This window comes from Palaemon carinicauda, chromosome 6 (assembly GCF_036898095.1).
Source record: "Palaemon carinicauda isolate YSFRI2023 chromosome 6, ASM3689809v2, whole genome shotgun sequence".
NCBI classification, from domain to species: Eukaryota; Metazoa; Arthropoda; class Malacostraca; order Decapoda; family Palaemonidae; genus Palaemon; species Palaemon carinicauda.
In genome coordinates, this window is record NC_090730.1 from 137006491 (window position 1) to 137023316 (window position 16826).

At 34.5% G+C, this 16826-nt stretch overlaps 1 protein-coding gene across 1 annotated transcript in view; it reads left to right on the plus strand.

Moving 5' to 3' along the window:
• LOC137643256 (uncharacterized) overlaps positions 1-16257 on the plus strand; it is an 18282-nt gene extending 2025 nt beyond the window's left edge. The window contains exons 2-5 of the mRNA XM_068376097.1: positions 10981-12744; positions 12827-14866; positions 15111-15287; positions 15737-16257. Coding sequence (XP_068232198.1) covers positions 10981-12744; positions 12827-14866; positions 15111-15287; positions 15737-16257 — 4502 coding nt within the window. The remainder of the gene's footprint in view (positions 1-10980; positions 12745-12826; positions 14867-15110; positions 15288-15736) is intronic.
• The last annotated feature ends 569 nt before the right edge of the window (positions 16258-16826 follow it).

Consider the following 16826-nt stretch of genomic DNA (forward strand, 5'->3'; position numbering starts at 1 on the left):
ATATATATATATATATATGTATATATATATATATATATATATATGTATATATATATATATATATATATATTTCTTAATAGAAACAATAATTAATCAAACATGCTAGACATAGTAGTAGTAGTAGGTTGGCCAGGGCTCCCGTTAAAATACTACCGATAAAGAGTTATTTGATACTTTGACTGACCAGACAGTACCACATTCGATCCCTCTTTGGTTACGGCTCATTTTTTCTTTTACTTACATATTACACGAATAGTCTGGCCTATTCTTTTCACATTCTCCTCTGTCCTTATACACCTGACAGCACTGAGATTACCAAGCAATTCTTCTGTTCTCACAGGGGTAACTTCTGCAATAAAATTGTTCAGTAGCTATTTTCCTCTTAGTAAGAGTAGAAGAGGTTCTTTGGCTATATATATATATAATAGATATATTCTAATGTTTATAATTATCTTGAAATATTTTATTTTGATTTTCATTACCTGTGTTATAGTTTATTTATTTCCATGTTTCCTTGCCTCACTGAGCTGTTTTTCCCTGTTGGAGCCCTTGATCTTATTGCATAATGCTTTTCCAACTAGGGTTGTAGATTAGCTAGTAAAACGGTAATAATACTTGACTTCATCATAATAATCTTTTTTTTAATTTGGACTTCTATATAAGATTTGTGTATGTGTTTTGGGAATTCCTAATAAATTATTGTTGGTGTTGACTTTTTAAGCACTGAAGGGATAAATTCAATGTTAACAAAGTAACATTCATTTCACATTTAACTTAGTTCATGAATGCAGGAATTAAATTTCAATTGGATTTGTCCATTTTGTAGAAATATTACAGAATGTCATTAACATAAAATACATTAGTCCTGAAGGTGATAACATTGCATAGTATATCTACAACTGATTTTAATGAAGTACACGTTCAGCATTGAGATACTGTTTCTACAATTACTCTTGGTGTAGGACACATCCAACGTTCAGAGATTGTATCTGCGAGAACTTCTAATGAAGACATGTTCATTCTTGTGGTAATGTATCAGCCAGTGTTTTTAATGAAGGACACGTGCAGTTCACAAGAAAAAGGTTTTGATCCTTTGGGTTTTTCTTAATGGCTCCTTTGCCTTCATTCGTAAACGATGTAACGAATTGGCTATTTATTTCGACATTTTGCCCGAAGGTACCTCAGAAATTGAAATACAAATTTTTAAGCAGCTGTTAATATTTTTTTCCATAAATCTGTACTAGATTTTAGGCTTTGCTGCCCTTTAAAGTTGGGACAATGAATATTTTTTAAAGAGCCCATTTATATATGTTTCATCTATCAGTTATCATTCACCTTTTCTTGATAGAGGTATGAGAAAAAATCATAGGGTGATCTGGTTTAGGACTCTTATAAAGAGATTTTGAAAGCTCTCACTAGATTCAATTGTAAGCGTTTACAGAAGTTCTGCAGCTAAAGGAGGAAAGGGAGAAAACTTTTTCCCCTTTTTCCATTCCATTACGTTACCCCTTATTTCAGTAGCTGAACTTTTCCCCTTACCTCGCAGGACCACCCTCTAGCTTTCACGGTCACCAATAGTCCATCCAACTTCTCCTCTCAGTTCACAACAAAAACAAGAAAAATAGAAAGAAAACGTTTCGTAATTTTTTTAGTTCTTTATTCGCAGAGTTTAGTTGTTAGGTTCTACATTAACGTTGCAAAGCCCATCATTGCTCAACTTTTAAATTCAGCTTTATAAACATGAATATCACAATGGTTTCTTTTACTTAATATATAAATTCATTTTCATTTGAAGTATAAAAAACCTTCTTTCTATTAATGAAATTTAAAATAAAAAGTTGTATAGCTAATGGCTTCGTAACCTGAAATATTCCAGAGATCTGTACAGTACTTGTGATCCTGTTTGGTCCTCTTTTTATATTAATGAATATGAATAGAAATCTACTTTACTAACATTCTGTATTAACTTTCCCACAGAATTCTTTTCCATGACTCTGGTTCAACTTAAACCTGAAACAGGAGTCTGCAACTCTAGTAACATATTGACGTGTTTTAGTATTTTTTTTTTTTTTTTGGTACACAGTGCAGTAGTTTTTTTTCCAACTTTCACAATCATAATAAGATATTAAATGCTTGTATAGGAATTCATGAATACATACTACTATAAATATACACACACACACATATATATATATATATATATATATATATATATATATACATATATATATGCATATATATACGTAAATATATATATATATATATATATATATATATATATACATATACATATATATATATATATATACATATATATATATATATATATATATATATATATATATATATATATATATATGTATATATATATATATGCATGGACCCAGATAAAGATCGTGATAGAATTAATAGAAAGGCATTATGAAATATATTAAAGATTTATAGTATACATGTAGACGATAAATTGCTGAGAGGAATAGAAAAGTTTTATGAAGTAGTTCAACCTTCGTTTAAGATTTCTATGGAAGAGAGCGACTAGTATGGCATATAACAGGATTACGGCAAGAATATGCTATGCCTCCTCCGCATATGTGAGATTGCAGAGATGAAAGTAGATATAGCTCCAAAATTGGTGAATAAAAAATTTATTAAGATTTGAACGTGTGTTGGTTTATAGTTGCAGATAATGGCGAACTGATTGTTGTTATTGGAAGAGAAACTCCAAAAGCTACTAAAGGAATTTGAAAGTTTGCAAATGGAAGTGTTTCAGAGCCAATGTGAAAATAAGGCTACGTTTGTAAATGAAAATCCGGAAGATTGAGCAATGAAACTTCATTTGGATAAAAGGAAGATTTGAAATGTTTGTTCATACAAGTATGAGTGTAAATACATCGAATCATGGCAGGATGAAAGAAGAATTATGTCACACAATAGGTGAAACTAGAAAGGTAGAAGGATGTGAGCAAAAGATAGTGAGGAAAATTAGATTTTTGTGGAAGGCAAGACTGAATGTATGAAGGATTTTTTTGGATTTATGCAAGATAGGACAAGATATATAAGTGAAGCATATTTTACATTAAGAATTACAAAAACTAATGGAAGATAGAAATAGCTAAAGGCAATTCCAAAAACTGGCTAGGTTGTAGGAAATGTTTGACTTCATAGATGAACAATTGTGAACATATTTTGGCTACAGAGACTTAAAAAAAAAGTTCAGATTATATATGACAAGGCCGAATATAATATGTACATATATATATATATATATATATATATATATATATATATATATATATATGTATGGGTGTGTGTGTGTGTTTGTGTGTATGTATGTGTGCGTAAGTTGGAAAAATTCAGTTGCATAAAGAGAAGCAACATAGGCATTTATGATCAAATTCTGGTTAGAGCGAGATTGAGACCACAAAGATGGTTCAGTGCCAAAGTGAAGCTTACGTGAAAACTGTTGCAGAAACGGCTGACACAAATGCTTGTTCTTCGAGGATACATTCTGTGTATGTAAATACTGCTTCAAGAGATGGCTAGAATATGACTGATGTGGTAAAACAGTTGAGAGATTTCGGGTAGTGAAAAAATAATCGAATTCACAATTATGGTAATGATTTCAATAAATAAAAAAAAAAAATGAAAAAGTAAGGCTGGGGACTAGATCAGTTTTACTAACAAAGTCTTTAGTTGAAGAGGAAAATAATTTATATTATAATCTTGATTGTGCCAAGGGGTTTCTAGAATGACAACATTTGTAAGCTGGTAGAGACTAGGTTGAATGGATTTAAATGTGTATACATAAATTGAAATTTATGTGTTTTCGTAAAAGGAATCCAGTGCACTTGCTCTCCAAATGGTAATGAGAGTTTATACAAAACTTATGTAGATGGATGAATTATGGATTTACTGGTGATAATAAAATGGTGCATGTTTATTAGATGATTTATCTCAAAATGATTTCTTAGAAAATTGAGGATGAATGGATAAACTATTAGAATGATTTAGAGAGTATCAAAATTTGATAAGTTACAGTTAATTAAAAGGTTTTTGATAATTATTCCATCCAGATAGCGAGTCTTTTTATTGTAGAAGGATCTATAAGGTTTCAAAATCTGGTGATTTACAGCTTATAAAAAGATTTTTGATAATTACTCCATCTAGATAACGAGTCTTTTTATTGTTAGGAAAAGCCTCATTATAAACTGATTTCAAGATGATATAATATTGAATACTCATAACTAGTACGAGTAAGAAATTGGTTAGGTAAAAGACCAAAGGGTATTTTTTAAAATGTCGAGATGTTATGTGCCTGGTGACAAAATATTACAAATTTTGCTTGCCTTAAGACAATAGTCTTCCTAATCAAAATCATTTTGCGGTTTTTTTTTGTTCTGTGACCTAATTATGGTCAATGATTAGCAGGATAACGATAAGAAAACAAAATCTCAAGTATGTCTTAAAGGAAATGTTATAAGTTCACCGGGGAACCAGTGCTACAGGAAATCCTTCTACAACTACCTCCTTCCTTCTCTCGCCCGATTAAATATATTACATAATGGTGTTTATTGGTTTCTACGCATGAGGCACAAAAACAAAGACAAGGACAATTTTTTTTGTTACAAGAGACTATCATTTACGGTGTCACTGTCTCCTTTAATTTGTTGTTTGCTAGAATTCCTCTCGAATGCAATGTATTAATACATTGGTCTGTTGCTTTCATTAACGATTTCGCAAGGTGATGTTATTAATAGGAAACTTTTTTTACCTAAAATCATACCCTTTTCCACCTTCTGTTAAGAAAATAAGAGTATAAAAGAAAACAAACGGTTAGCGCTATCAAGCTTGGTAGATATCTGTGTATCCTACTATCCTTATTTATCTTTCGCTGCTAGATTACCAATAAATTACAGCGCTTGATATTTTTTTTTCTTTTTTTTTCTCTTTTTGACGAGCAGTCCTACAACTATGGCAGTAACTAACCCATAAATGCATTATCTGAAAGTCGCTGTCAAATTATCAGTAAAACGAAGAATTTTTTTTTTTCCAAGTAAAAAAAAAAACCCGTGTTGCTAGATAATCAAAGTGTGGTATTGGCCATTTACTTAGATGAATAAATAAACGTTGGTTGAAAAGGGTGTCATTCAAGCACCAAATCAAAGCCTTTAAATCAGACAAATCCTTTAAACAAATTAATTAAGCTTCTTTGATTTAAAGTAACTAACCCCATAACACGATTGGCATTATTGAGTTAGATTCTCAGACACAAAGCTAAACCAAGCAGGGGAGGAATCCAATATTTAGTAAGCTTAAACAGTTCAACTGTTCTGTTTTTCCATCATGTGAGATTCGGAATTGGGGTTAACATTTTACTGTATACCACATTTTTTTCTGCAATATCTCCCACTACTTGAACACCTCATGACCTTCTGTAGTTGAGATATATATTTCTTGCTAGAAGAGGTAAAACATGTTTTCTCCAACATGAGTGACGAATTAGTTGAAAATAATTAAATTGTACAGTATGTAGTTTTAATAGCAGCATTAGCAATGAAATCACACGAAAGCTCTCGTGATTTGGGTCTGGAACAAAACTCAATAGATTGGTAGTGTCTTGTAACTTCCATCCATTTTTTAATAGAGATTTATAGCTTCTTAAATTAGATTTGGATCTGAAATATCTGATGGACTGATCTTTGAACCAAGTATGGCTGCATGTTACAAAATGTGGCGGAAAATCATCCCTTGGTTTTCCTTGATTGGTTTTTATAACGCCAAGTAATAGCTCTACTGTAGTTTCCATCATGGGCAGTTTCATAAATGTTCTTAATCCAGCTGAACAACTTCGTTTTGTCCGAATCATTAGTCCGAACTCTTGTTCTCCCTTACTACCACTCCCATCCTCAGCCCACTCTCTCTCTCTCTCTCTCTCTCTCTCTCTCTCTCTCTCTCTCTCTCTCTCTCTCTCTCTCTCTCTCTCTAAGTTACACATTTCTTTTGTTAGCTCAATGGTAATGAATCAGTTCTTTTTCCACACTGAAATACCGTATACTAGAGTTTTTCCTCTTTCACCATTATCATACAGAACAGCGTTCCTCTGTTAGCCCCACCAGACAAGACAATTGCTCTCCGTAAATTACCTTTCGGTTCACTCCATTCTGCTGAGCTTCGAGGAAATTCAAAACACCGAACCTTTTCTTTCTTTTATCCCAATCAATCTGAATTTAATTTTGTTCCTGTCTGCATTCTTCATACTTTAAGCGGAACATTTTCCCTCTTTTATATCTATTGCTATGGGACTTAAACGTAGAAATTCCAGAAGAACCATCTTTTTTATCATTTATTTAACGGCATCACAATACGCCGGGTATCAACTGATACTTAAGACAAGCAGTGACAGCCACCGGAAAATATTTAGTTTAGGATTAACAAGATAAAAACAAATAGTAAATTTATGGACCTGGATGTAGATGACCGATGACAAATTCAGGGTTTTAATCCTATTTTCTGTTTCATACATGGTTTAGAAGAAATACATACATGTACAGACCACTATATAAGGATATTTCTAATAGTTCCATTCTAATAGAGTCATTAGAGAAAGACTCCAGAATTGTCACTAGTACGGAATCACGGGACTGAGTTGGGTCATGAAAAATTGTGACAGAATTTTTTTCGTTAAATGAATTAAAATTAAAAAATTGAGGACCGCAATGAAATAAAATTCGATATTCAAGAGAAAATATCTATATGTAAATAAATACTTATGGTTAAATTAGCCATTATTATAACGCTTTTTATTCTTTTCTTCAAACTATATGAATAAAAACTATAAAACCGGCAAGTTTCAGCGGTATTTAACAATTTAAGTAGATTATTACAAGAATTCCATAAAAGGACACACCTACTACTACAGAATGGAGAAGATAAAACGTCTAGCGAATTCTATTCGTTTTCGATCTTTCCAAAGGAGTAATCAATCTCAATTAACGGGACATTGTCTTGAAAGTATCCATTTCTGGATCACTTTCAACTCTCGGTTGGTGCACCTTTTTTTCCTTATTTTTTCTCGTTATTTCCTCTTTCGGCCATGTACGCAACACTACTCGACCTAATTTCGTCAAATATATCTGGAGCATCGGTCGACTGAGAAAGTCCGAGCTGAGTTTTCCGGTCAGTCTTATCTCGATTGAGTTCCGACATAGAGGAGACGTCACAATCCTTTGAGTGTAGCATTTCCAGACGCAATTGCGACATTAGGTCGGAACTCCCTTTCTATAAGAAGCCACTTATAGCTCTGCTGGAAATGGGAGGAAAAACGTATGGATAGATCTATGGAGGAGATTCCATATATAAGAAATAGTAAACAAAAACTTATTGCTGGAGAGATGGTATAATGATGAAGGAAGAAATGTGACCAGAAGGGCCATAGCAATGAACACTGGTCTTTTATTTTGAAAAATAAGAAAATTAGAAGATTTGTTTGTATCCCAGTGTGCAAATGTTTTTTTAATGTTCGGGCTATTTTTTTTTTTTTTTTTTTTTTTTTTTGAGCAGTGATCAACAATGTGAAGTGCAAAACGAAAACAATGAAACATGCAGCTATCACGAACCAATTGCTAAACATAATAGATAAAAGCCATAGTACGCAAGGGTCTATCTTGAGAGCGTTAACCAGGAGACGATACAGACTGAAATGCGATACTTAATTTCCTGTTATTGTTACTTCTCTTTACCTCTATTCGCATTCCATGTCAAAAATTCTCTGGGGTCCATCCAAAATTGTTGTCTCCCCGACCCTATCCCCGCATCTGAATTCCCCGCCACAGTTCTATTTCGCAATATTCAAGTTTGTTAAATGCTTTAACTTTAGCTGTAACTGGGTCATCAGAGCGCCAATTGAGTTAAAGTACCCCCAAGATCTGGCCATTTCCAAGGGCCGTGTTAGAAGTTTAGGACTTTGGTGGCCGGGAATAACGGCTCAAAGAGTGTCGAAGGACAGAATCTACTGGAACTTTCTTTGAAAGTTTCAAAGTCGAGACTCCTTTATACTTGCTCTTGGCTGGAGCTTTGGCCTGACGGGAACGTGTGTATTAACTGTATCCTGGACTGTGCCATAATTTAATCACACCGAATTCATTTAATGTTCCAATTATTGATGATTAGTGAATATCGATTACTGCATAATAAATTAAATTAAATTAATTAATATGAATATACAAGAGCTGTATTGTCAAATTGAGATACTTGCTTTGCTACTTGACATTTTTTTAATGTGAAGAAATTTGTTACGGATATGAATAAATTTTCTGTAGATAATAGAAAAAAACAACGAAACGAAACATGTCTGAAAGCAAAATTATGGTTATACCAGCCTTTGAAATATCATATTTGCAAATGCTTTATAGGAATTATACTAATGAAAGCTAAAAGTCATAATAGACGAAGAAATATTAAAGAAAAAGATCAGAAAAACATATATTCCATTGCCAAAAGGAAATTAAATTTGTTTTTCGAATGGAAAGAAAAATAAAAGCCCGGAAAAGTAAAGCAGGATTCGGGGTCAGCGAGGAAAAACCCTGGAGAAAAAAAAAGAAAGAAAAATTAAAAGGTGTTACGGAGCCATTGAGGAAATTGTAAGAAAGGGGAAGAGAAATAATTGGATGTGGGGTCCGTAGCAAGAGACGCAGGAAAGTAAAAGGAACACGAAAAGTATCGAAAACGTATCTTTGAATGAGTAGAAGAGAAGCACAACAATAACATTTCAATATTGATTTTTCACTCTTCAGCAAAAACGAGTCTTGAAATAACAGGATGACATCTATGAGAAATGCAAGTGACCTTTCCTTCAATGTTCTTTCATCTTTTAAGCTTATGGAGATGGACACATTGATGATTACTTAGCTCTTAGGCTGTCAGTTGTTTTTGCAAAATCGAACCATTGTTTTCTAGTTTTGGTAGTGCCTTAGCTTATGTACCTTGGTCTTCCACTGTCTTCGGGTAGAGTTATCTTGCTTGAGGGTACACTCAGACACAATTCTATTTCTCTTCCTCTTGTTTTTTTAATTTTTTATAGTTTATATAAGAAAGATTTATTTTAATGATACTGTTCTTAGAATATTTTCTTCTAATTGTTCATTACTTCTCTTGTAGTTTATTCCCTTGTTTACTTTCCTCACTAGGGTAGCCCTTGGGTGTATAGCATCTTTCTTATCCAACTAGGTTTGTAGCTTAGATGATAATAATAATAATAATAATAATAATAATAATAATAATAATAATAATAATAATAATAATAATAATAATAATAATAATAATAATATAGCAGGCTTTATTTTCCACGTTTAGAAGTATTGGTAACGCTGCTTCTTGATTTCAGATTTACTATAGGAGTGGTAACCCCAGGCCATGTCAATTATCATCGACTTCTCATAATTACAAAATCATCTTATATCTATTTTTTGAAGAACTGTTTGCAAAATGTTTAATTGTCTTTGGTTAAAATAATAATTTATCCACTTCATTATACTGCTCAGTGGTATAGCTTCCATTATGGTTTGGTTTTGACCTTCAAATGCATATGTTTCTATGTTGATCAATGTATAGAAACCCCTAAATCTTTTGTAATATTGGTCTTTACTGTAATGTTGCTTTGGACTAATATTGTTGAAGTAAAATACATTATCAATTGATAGTAGAGGGTAAAATTGATATCAACCATAATGACTACAGAAATTTAGACTGGTTCATCTTTATTCAGCACTACTATATATACTGAAAGTATAGTTTGCTATTTTGGATTTGAAAAAAAAAAAAAAAAGATCAATAGCAGATAATGATAACCTGGTTACATCGATCCCATCTTATGCGAATAGACATATGATTGTCGACTCTCTATTCAGTGATATGGGTAAAGTTGTCATATGGTACAAATAGCACAACAAGACTTTAATTCCTAACAAAATTCAAAGCCTCATCTGTATTTACAATGTTTAATAAAGTGCAGCTCATATGAAAACCTCTTAAAGGATATTCATGAACGTTTGTTCCCTTTTGAGAAACACCAACCATCTCTTCTTCAATTGCATAGGTTTCGTATATTGAAAGTCTTTCGAGATTTCTAGAAAACCTTACTATTCTTAAAAAATATTTAGCCCACACCTATATTTGTAGGATAATAAATTCAGTTCCATTGTATTGTTATTACAGGTTTTGGTATTAAACTGTGGCAAAGTCGTTAGGCTAGCTTGCTGTGCATGCTTATATATATATATATACTGTATATATATATATATATATATATATATATATATATATATATATATATATATATATATATATATATATACATACATACATACATACATACACACACACACACACACACATATATATATATATATATATATATATATATATATACAGTATATATATATATATATATATATATATATATATATATATATATATATATATATTCCGATCATCCTTTGTGTTGACTTTAGAAAGGTGTCTCCTGCATATTCACTTGAAAGGAGTTTCCTTATAGTGTGTCTGAAATAGCACCACAATTTTCCTTTATAACTCATGTTCCAATGTTTTTTTTTTCTTAGTTGTATATTTAATTCTGTTTCTCTTACTTGAAGTGTATATTGAAGTACAATTAATTTAGTATTTGATATTTACAAGTCATCATATTTATGAGTGTGAATTTTATAACTATTTTTGCTTAATGTAAGTCTCATTATATTTACTTAGGAGTTTAGTTGTTCTAATAAAATCAGAGGTTTTAAGAAAAACATGGTGTTTCCTTCTAGCCCAAGGCTCTCCTTTTTCCATACCTTCCTGTACGATGTGGGCTTAAATAATCCCCCACAATTTGGTGCCCAGACCCGGGAACACTCCCTCTAAGAAAATAAGTAAGTTGTGCAGTGAAGATAATGGAGAAGTTAAAGAAGACTAGGACTACATGTTGAGGGTGGGTGACAAGAGCTTCCAAGGCACTGAGTGACCTTTTGGAGTCTTCCACCACAACTATTAGTCAATTTGAGTATGCTATCAAGGAATACAACCAGAGACTAGCTAAGTTGGATGAAGTCCAAGAAGCAATAGAAATTGAGGTAGCTGAAGAAGAACTAGAACAACTTTTGGATGAAGCCCATGAGTTTAGAACAATAAGTGTGCAGCCTAGAATACAAGCTGAAGACCAGATAAGGAAGTTAGCAGCAGCAGCGTGTCCTGGTTCTAAAGCTGGCAGTATAAGTAGACAGTCTTCATCTCGAGAGTCAGATATCACCAATGTCAAGTTACCCAAGCTGGAGCTACCGAAGTTTAGTGGTGAAGTGACCCAATGGCAGTCCTTCTGGGATCAATATAATTCCCACATCGATGCAACAGACCTTCCAGTGATCAGTAAGTTCACTTATTTGCTGTCTTTGCTGGAGGGAGATGCCAGGAATGTTGTGAAGGGGCTAGCTCATACCAGTGCTAATTACCCGGTTGCCTGCAAACTACTGAAGGAACGCTACTACAAGCCAGAAAGGATTATTTTTGCTCATGTTCAGGCATTGTTAAATGGTGAGGTCAACATTAATGTCAGCGGATCCAAAGGTGTGGCACAGCTGTGGAAATTACGAGATGACATTCTAATTCACATCCGCAGTTTGGAGGCGCTAGGCATCACAGGAAAACAATGTGAAGTGTTTCTTACACCTATCATCCTCTCCCGTTTGCCAAGTGAACTGCGGCTAGAGTGGGCCAGGGATGGTGATGGACATGAGAGTGATTTAGATTGGTTATTGACATTCTTAGACAAGGAAATTTCAAGATTAGAAAGGTCTGAAGCCTTCAAGGGAAAGAGTAGTAGTGAAGTAAAGAAAATTGAAAATAAGAGTTCTAAAGACAAGGTGTATTCAGCCGCAGCCCTTCATGCTTCGTCCAAGCAAGAAAACACAATGTGCAGTTTCTGTGCCAAGAAGCACAAATCGGAAAACTGTTATGGTGTGCTAGAATTGAGTGGAAAGGAGCGAGGTGAAAAAATAAGAAGTTTAGGCCTATGTTTCAAGTGTTTGAAGAGTGGACACATGTCAAGAGACTGTAAAGCTCGTACAAGGTGTACAAAGTGTAACGGTGCCCATTCTACATTAATGTGTGGTGTTAGGCTGGAAATGAACCTTAAGAAGGAGGAAAGTGAAGCAAAGGAAGGTGCTATTGGCAGTGACAAGCCTGGCGATGTGGCACTTCTAACAGGGCAAGGTGGTAACTGTGCCATTTTACAAACTGGCAAAGTTCAGGTGAGTGGTAGTGATGGTACTGTTTTCACTGCTCAGGTAATGTTTGATAATGGTGCAGACAAGTCTTATATTAGTAGCAAATTTGTGAAGAAGTGTAAACCACAATGGATCACTAGTGCACCTATGCCATACTCTAGTTTTGGTGGTCATAGTAGTGGAAAAAATGAACACAGAAATGTTTATGAGTTAAAGTTGTGGGACTCTGACAAGAAGGTGGTACGTATTATTGCTGCGGAGATTCCCAGAATATGTCAACCCTTGGTTAGGCCTATTGTACCAGATTCAGTGCTTAACTCTTTTTCTCATGTTGTATTAGCTGATGATTACCACCAAGATTCTCCCATTGAGATTGATATACTGATTGGTCTAGATTTCTACTGGACACTGATTTCTCCTGTAGATGCCTTCCAAATTAACCATGTCGTAGCCATGAAGTCTCTTTGGTTATGTCTTGAGTGGCAGCCTGTATAAAACCAATGACTCTTGTACCTACTCTGTACCACAATTATTGTGTATCTCCTCTGTTTCAGATTCAGATTTGTGTAAGTTTTGGGATTTGGAAACTGTAGGGGTTAAGCCTAGGGAACTTGTTGAAAGTTATAGTGAAACCAAAGTTTTCAAAGAATTTGAGAGTACTGTGAAGTTTGTGAATGGTCGCTATGAGGTTGCACTGCCATGGAAGGATGATTCTGCTAAGGGAAGGCTTTTAAATAATGTTGTCATAGCCCATAAAAGGTTAGGTAGGCTAATGGTTAAGTTAGAACACGATAAGGAGCTTAAGAAAGAGTATCAAAAAGTGTTTGATAGTTATGAGTCTGATCACATAATAGAAGAGGTACCAAGGCAGGAAATTTCAGGTGTGAATCCTGTGTACTATATGCCTCATCGTCCAGTAGTTAAGTTAAGTAGTTCAAGTACTAAGATAAGACCTGTGTTTGATGCCTCTGCCTCTTGTTACAATGGTGTATCATTGAATGACTGTTTGTCCTCAGGCCCATCACTCAACCCTGACTTGGTTGAGGTGCTCATTCGTTTTCGTCGTTGGCCCATTGCTGTTACAGCTGATATAAGAAAGGCCTTTTTGCAAATTAGTGTACAAGAGAAAGACAGAGATGTTCATAGATTTTTGTGGCCAAGAGACGATGGTACAATACGGCACATGAGATTCACACGTGTACCCTTTGGTAACACAGCGAGCCCATTTCTGTTAAATGCCACAATTAAACATCATTTGGATAAGTATCCCCCAACTAGTGTAGTGCAAGATTTGAAGGCTAACATGTATACAGACAATTGGTTGAGTGGTGCGGATTCTGCTGTAGAAGCAGCTGATAAATTTTGTGAAGCCCGTAGCATTTTAGCTGATGCTAGTATGGACCTTACAAAACTTGTATCAAATAGTTTGCTAATTACTTCTCAGTTATGTGACAACAAGGTACCCTTTATAAATTCTGATGAACCCAATACTGTATTAGGCCTGAAGTGGTGTAACTCACTGGACAGTTTCTCCTTTGATGGCATAAACTCAGATTCCTTTGTAGAAGTAGTCTCTACTAAGCGAAGTATCCTTAGTGTGATAGCTAAGATTTTTTACCCTTTAGGGTTAATTAGTCCATATGTTATGTATGGCAAGATACTTTTTCAGGAACTCTGGAAACTGGGTTTGACTTGGGATCAAGAAATGCCATCAGAGTTGAAGCTAAAGTTTCAAAGATGGCTCCTTAGTAGTGAGCAATTTAAGAATTATCAGATAGATAGATGTTATTTTTCACCAAAGGCCTGGGGGAAGCTTAGTCATATGGAGGTACATGGGTTTGGTGATGCCTCTGAAAAGGGCTATGGGGCTTGTGTGTACCTGCGAGTGCCTGTGGAGAACGGCTCATACAAGGTGTCATTAGTGTCCTCTAAGTCAAGAGTTGCTCCCATAAAGACAATTACATTGCCGAGGTTAGAACTCATGGGATGTCTTTTGTGTTCACGATTAGTCAACTTTGTGAAGAATACCCTTAACCTAGATAACTGTGTTAGAGTTAGGTGTTGGACAGATTCTACCATTGCTCTGTCATGGATTCAAAGAGATGCTAGTAAGAAGGACCTATTTGTAGCTAATCGGGTAAAGGAAATCAGAGAGTTAACACCTCCCAGTTGCTGGCAACATTGTGTAAGTAAGGACAATCCAGCTGACCTGATAACACGAGGTCTGTTGGCAGACAAGCTTGTGGATAGTAATCTGTGGCTCTATGGGCCTAGTATGTTAAAAGAATCCCAATACCAGGAAAGGGAAGGTAACCCAGTTAAGTATAAAGATGAAATAGGCATAGAAAGTACTGCTGTCTGTCTTAATGTACAAGGCGTGCCAGACAACCCTTTGATAGATTTAGATCGATACAGTAAATTAAGCAAGGTGTTAAGAGTTACAGCTTATGTCTTAAGATTTATCATAAATTGTAGAAATAGTAATAACAAAGTGGCAGGCCCTCTCATTACTGAAGAGATTGATTTTGCTAAGTTGAAGTTGATTTACTGCATCCAAAGAGAAGTGTTTTCTGCAGAAATAAAGGTACTTTTGGGTAAAAAGGCTATCCCTCAATGGTCTAAATTAAGAAATCTTGACCCCTTTCTAGATGATAAAGGCTTAATAAGAATTAGGGGACGTCTTGAGCTTTCTAACTTGAACTATGACACTAAACATCCTGTCATAATTCCAAAGGGTCGATTTGCTAAACTATTGATCAGATTTCAGCACAGGTTTTTAAAGCATGCAGGATGTGGATACCGTAATTTCATCCCTACAAAATAACTTTTGGATTATAGGAATGAGGAGATTAGCTAAGACAGTAATAAAGGAATGTTTAAGTTGCCGTTGGCATAATTCAAAACCTTGTAGTCAGCCTGTGGCTCCATTACCTAGAGAAAGAGTAAGGACTTCTCCACCCTTTGATGTAACAGGCTTAGATTATGCAGGCCCCCTCTTTTGTGCTGATTGTCCTAGTAAGAAATTTTATGTATTGTTGTTCACTTGTGGTGTTGTAAGAGCCGTACACCTAGAGCTTACAGAATCTTTATCCTTGCCTGACTGCTTATTGGCTATAAGAAGATTTGTTGCCAGGAGAAGTTTACCTAGTGTTATATATTCAGATAATGCAAAGACTTTTGTAGCTGCTAGGTATGAAGTACAAAGGCTGTATGGCCACTTGGCTCCCAAATGGAACTTTATTGCCCCCCATGCTCCCTGGTGGGGGGGGGGGGCTGGTGGGAGAGACTCATTAGGTCAGTTAAGCTTGCCTTGAGAAAGACACTGAATCTGAACTATGTAAGTAAGAGTGAATTAGAAACTATACTAGTAGAAATAGAGTCCTGTATTAATTCCAGACCATTGACCTATGTAAGTGATGAACTTGACTCCATTCATTATCTCACTCCATCCCATTTTATCCTAGGAAGAGCCCCACACTGTAAATCCTTAATAAATGTTGAGCCATGTAAGGTGACTTCCAGGGACTTGAATGAAAGAGAAGTTTTAAGAAACAAGAACCTAGAACATTTTTGGAAAATTTGGAGTAACAATTATATAACCAATTTGCCTCAAGTTGTTAAAGGATTCAATAAAAAATGTGATTTGTCTAAGGGTGACCTTGTGTTGATAAAGGAGGATAACCTCCCTAGATTGAAGTGGCCTCTTGGGGTTATTGTAGATGTTTTTAAAGGTAGAGATGGACTTGTAAGAAGTGTAAGGCTCAAAACTAAAAAGGGAGAAAGGACTAGACCCATTCAAAGATTGTATAATCTTGAAGTAGGTAGATCTGAAGATTTGATTACTACTGATGCATCCTGTGATGAGTTTGATAGAGATGTATGTGATAATCATCAAATGCCTATCCATACTGTTAGTGATGAGGATGTACTTCCAAAGTCTAAGTCTGGTAGAGTAATTAAGCCTCCTACTAAGTTAGATTTATAATAGTCACTGTAAGTCATGCAGTTGTGCATGTCAAGCAAAGCTTAATGTGTTTATTTTGTAAAACTACATTACTAATTTTTGTGTATTTTTCTGCCATGTATAATTTAGATAAGGTCTAAGTTGTGCTCTTTAATAGGTGGCTTCGTCCCCTATTGCCGGGAGGATGTTGACTTTAGAAAGGCGTCTTCTGCATATTCACTTGAAAGGAGTTTCCTTATAGTGTGTCTGAAATAGCACCATAATTTTCCTTTATAACTCATGTTCCAATGTTTTTTTTTTTTTCTTAGTTGTATATTTAATTCTGTTTCTCTTACTTGAAGTGTATATTGAAGTACAATTAATTTAGTATTTGATATTTACAAGTCATCATATTTATGAGTGTGAATTTTATAACTATTTTTGCTTAATGTAAGTCTCATTATATTTACTTAAGAGTTTAGTTGTTCTAATAAAATCAGAGGTTTTAAGAAAAACATGGTGTTTCCTTCTAGCCCAAGGCTCTCCTTTTTCCATACCTTCCTGTACGATGTGGGCTTAAATAATCCCCCACATTTTGCATTCAAATTTTG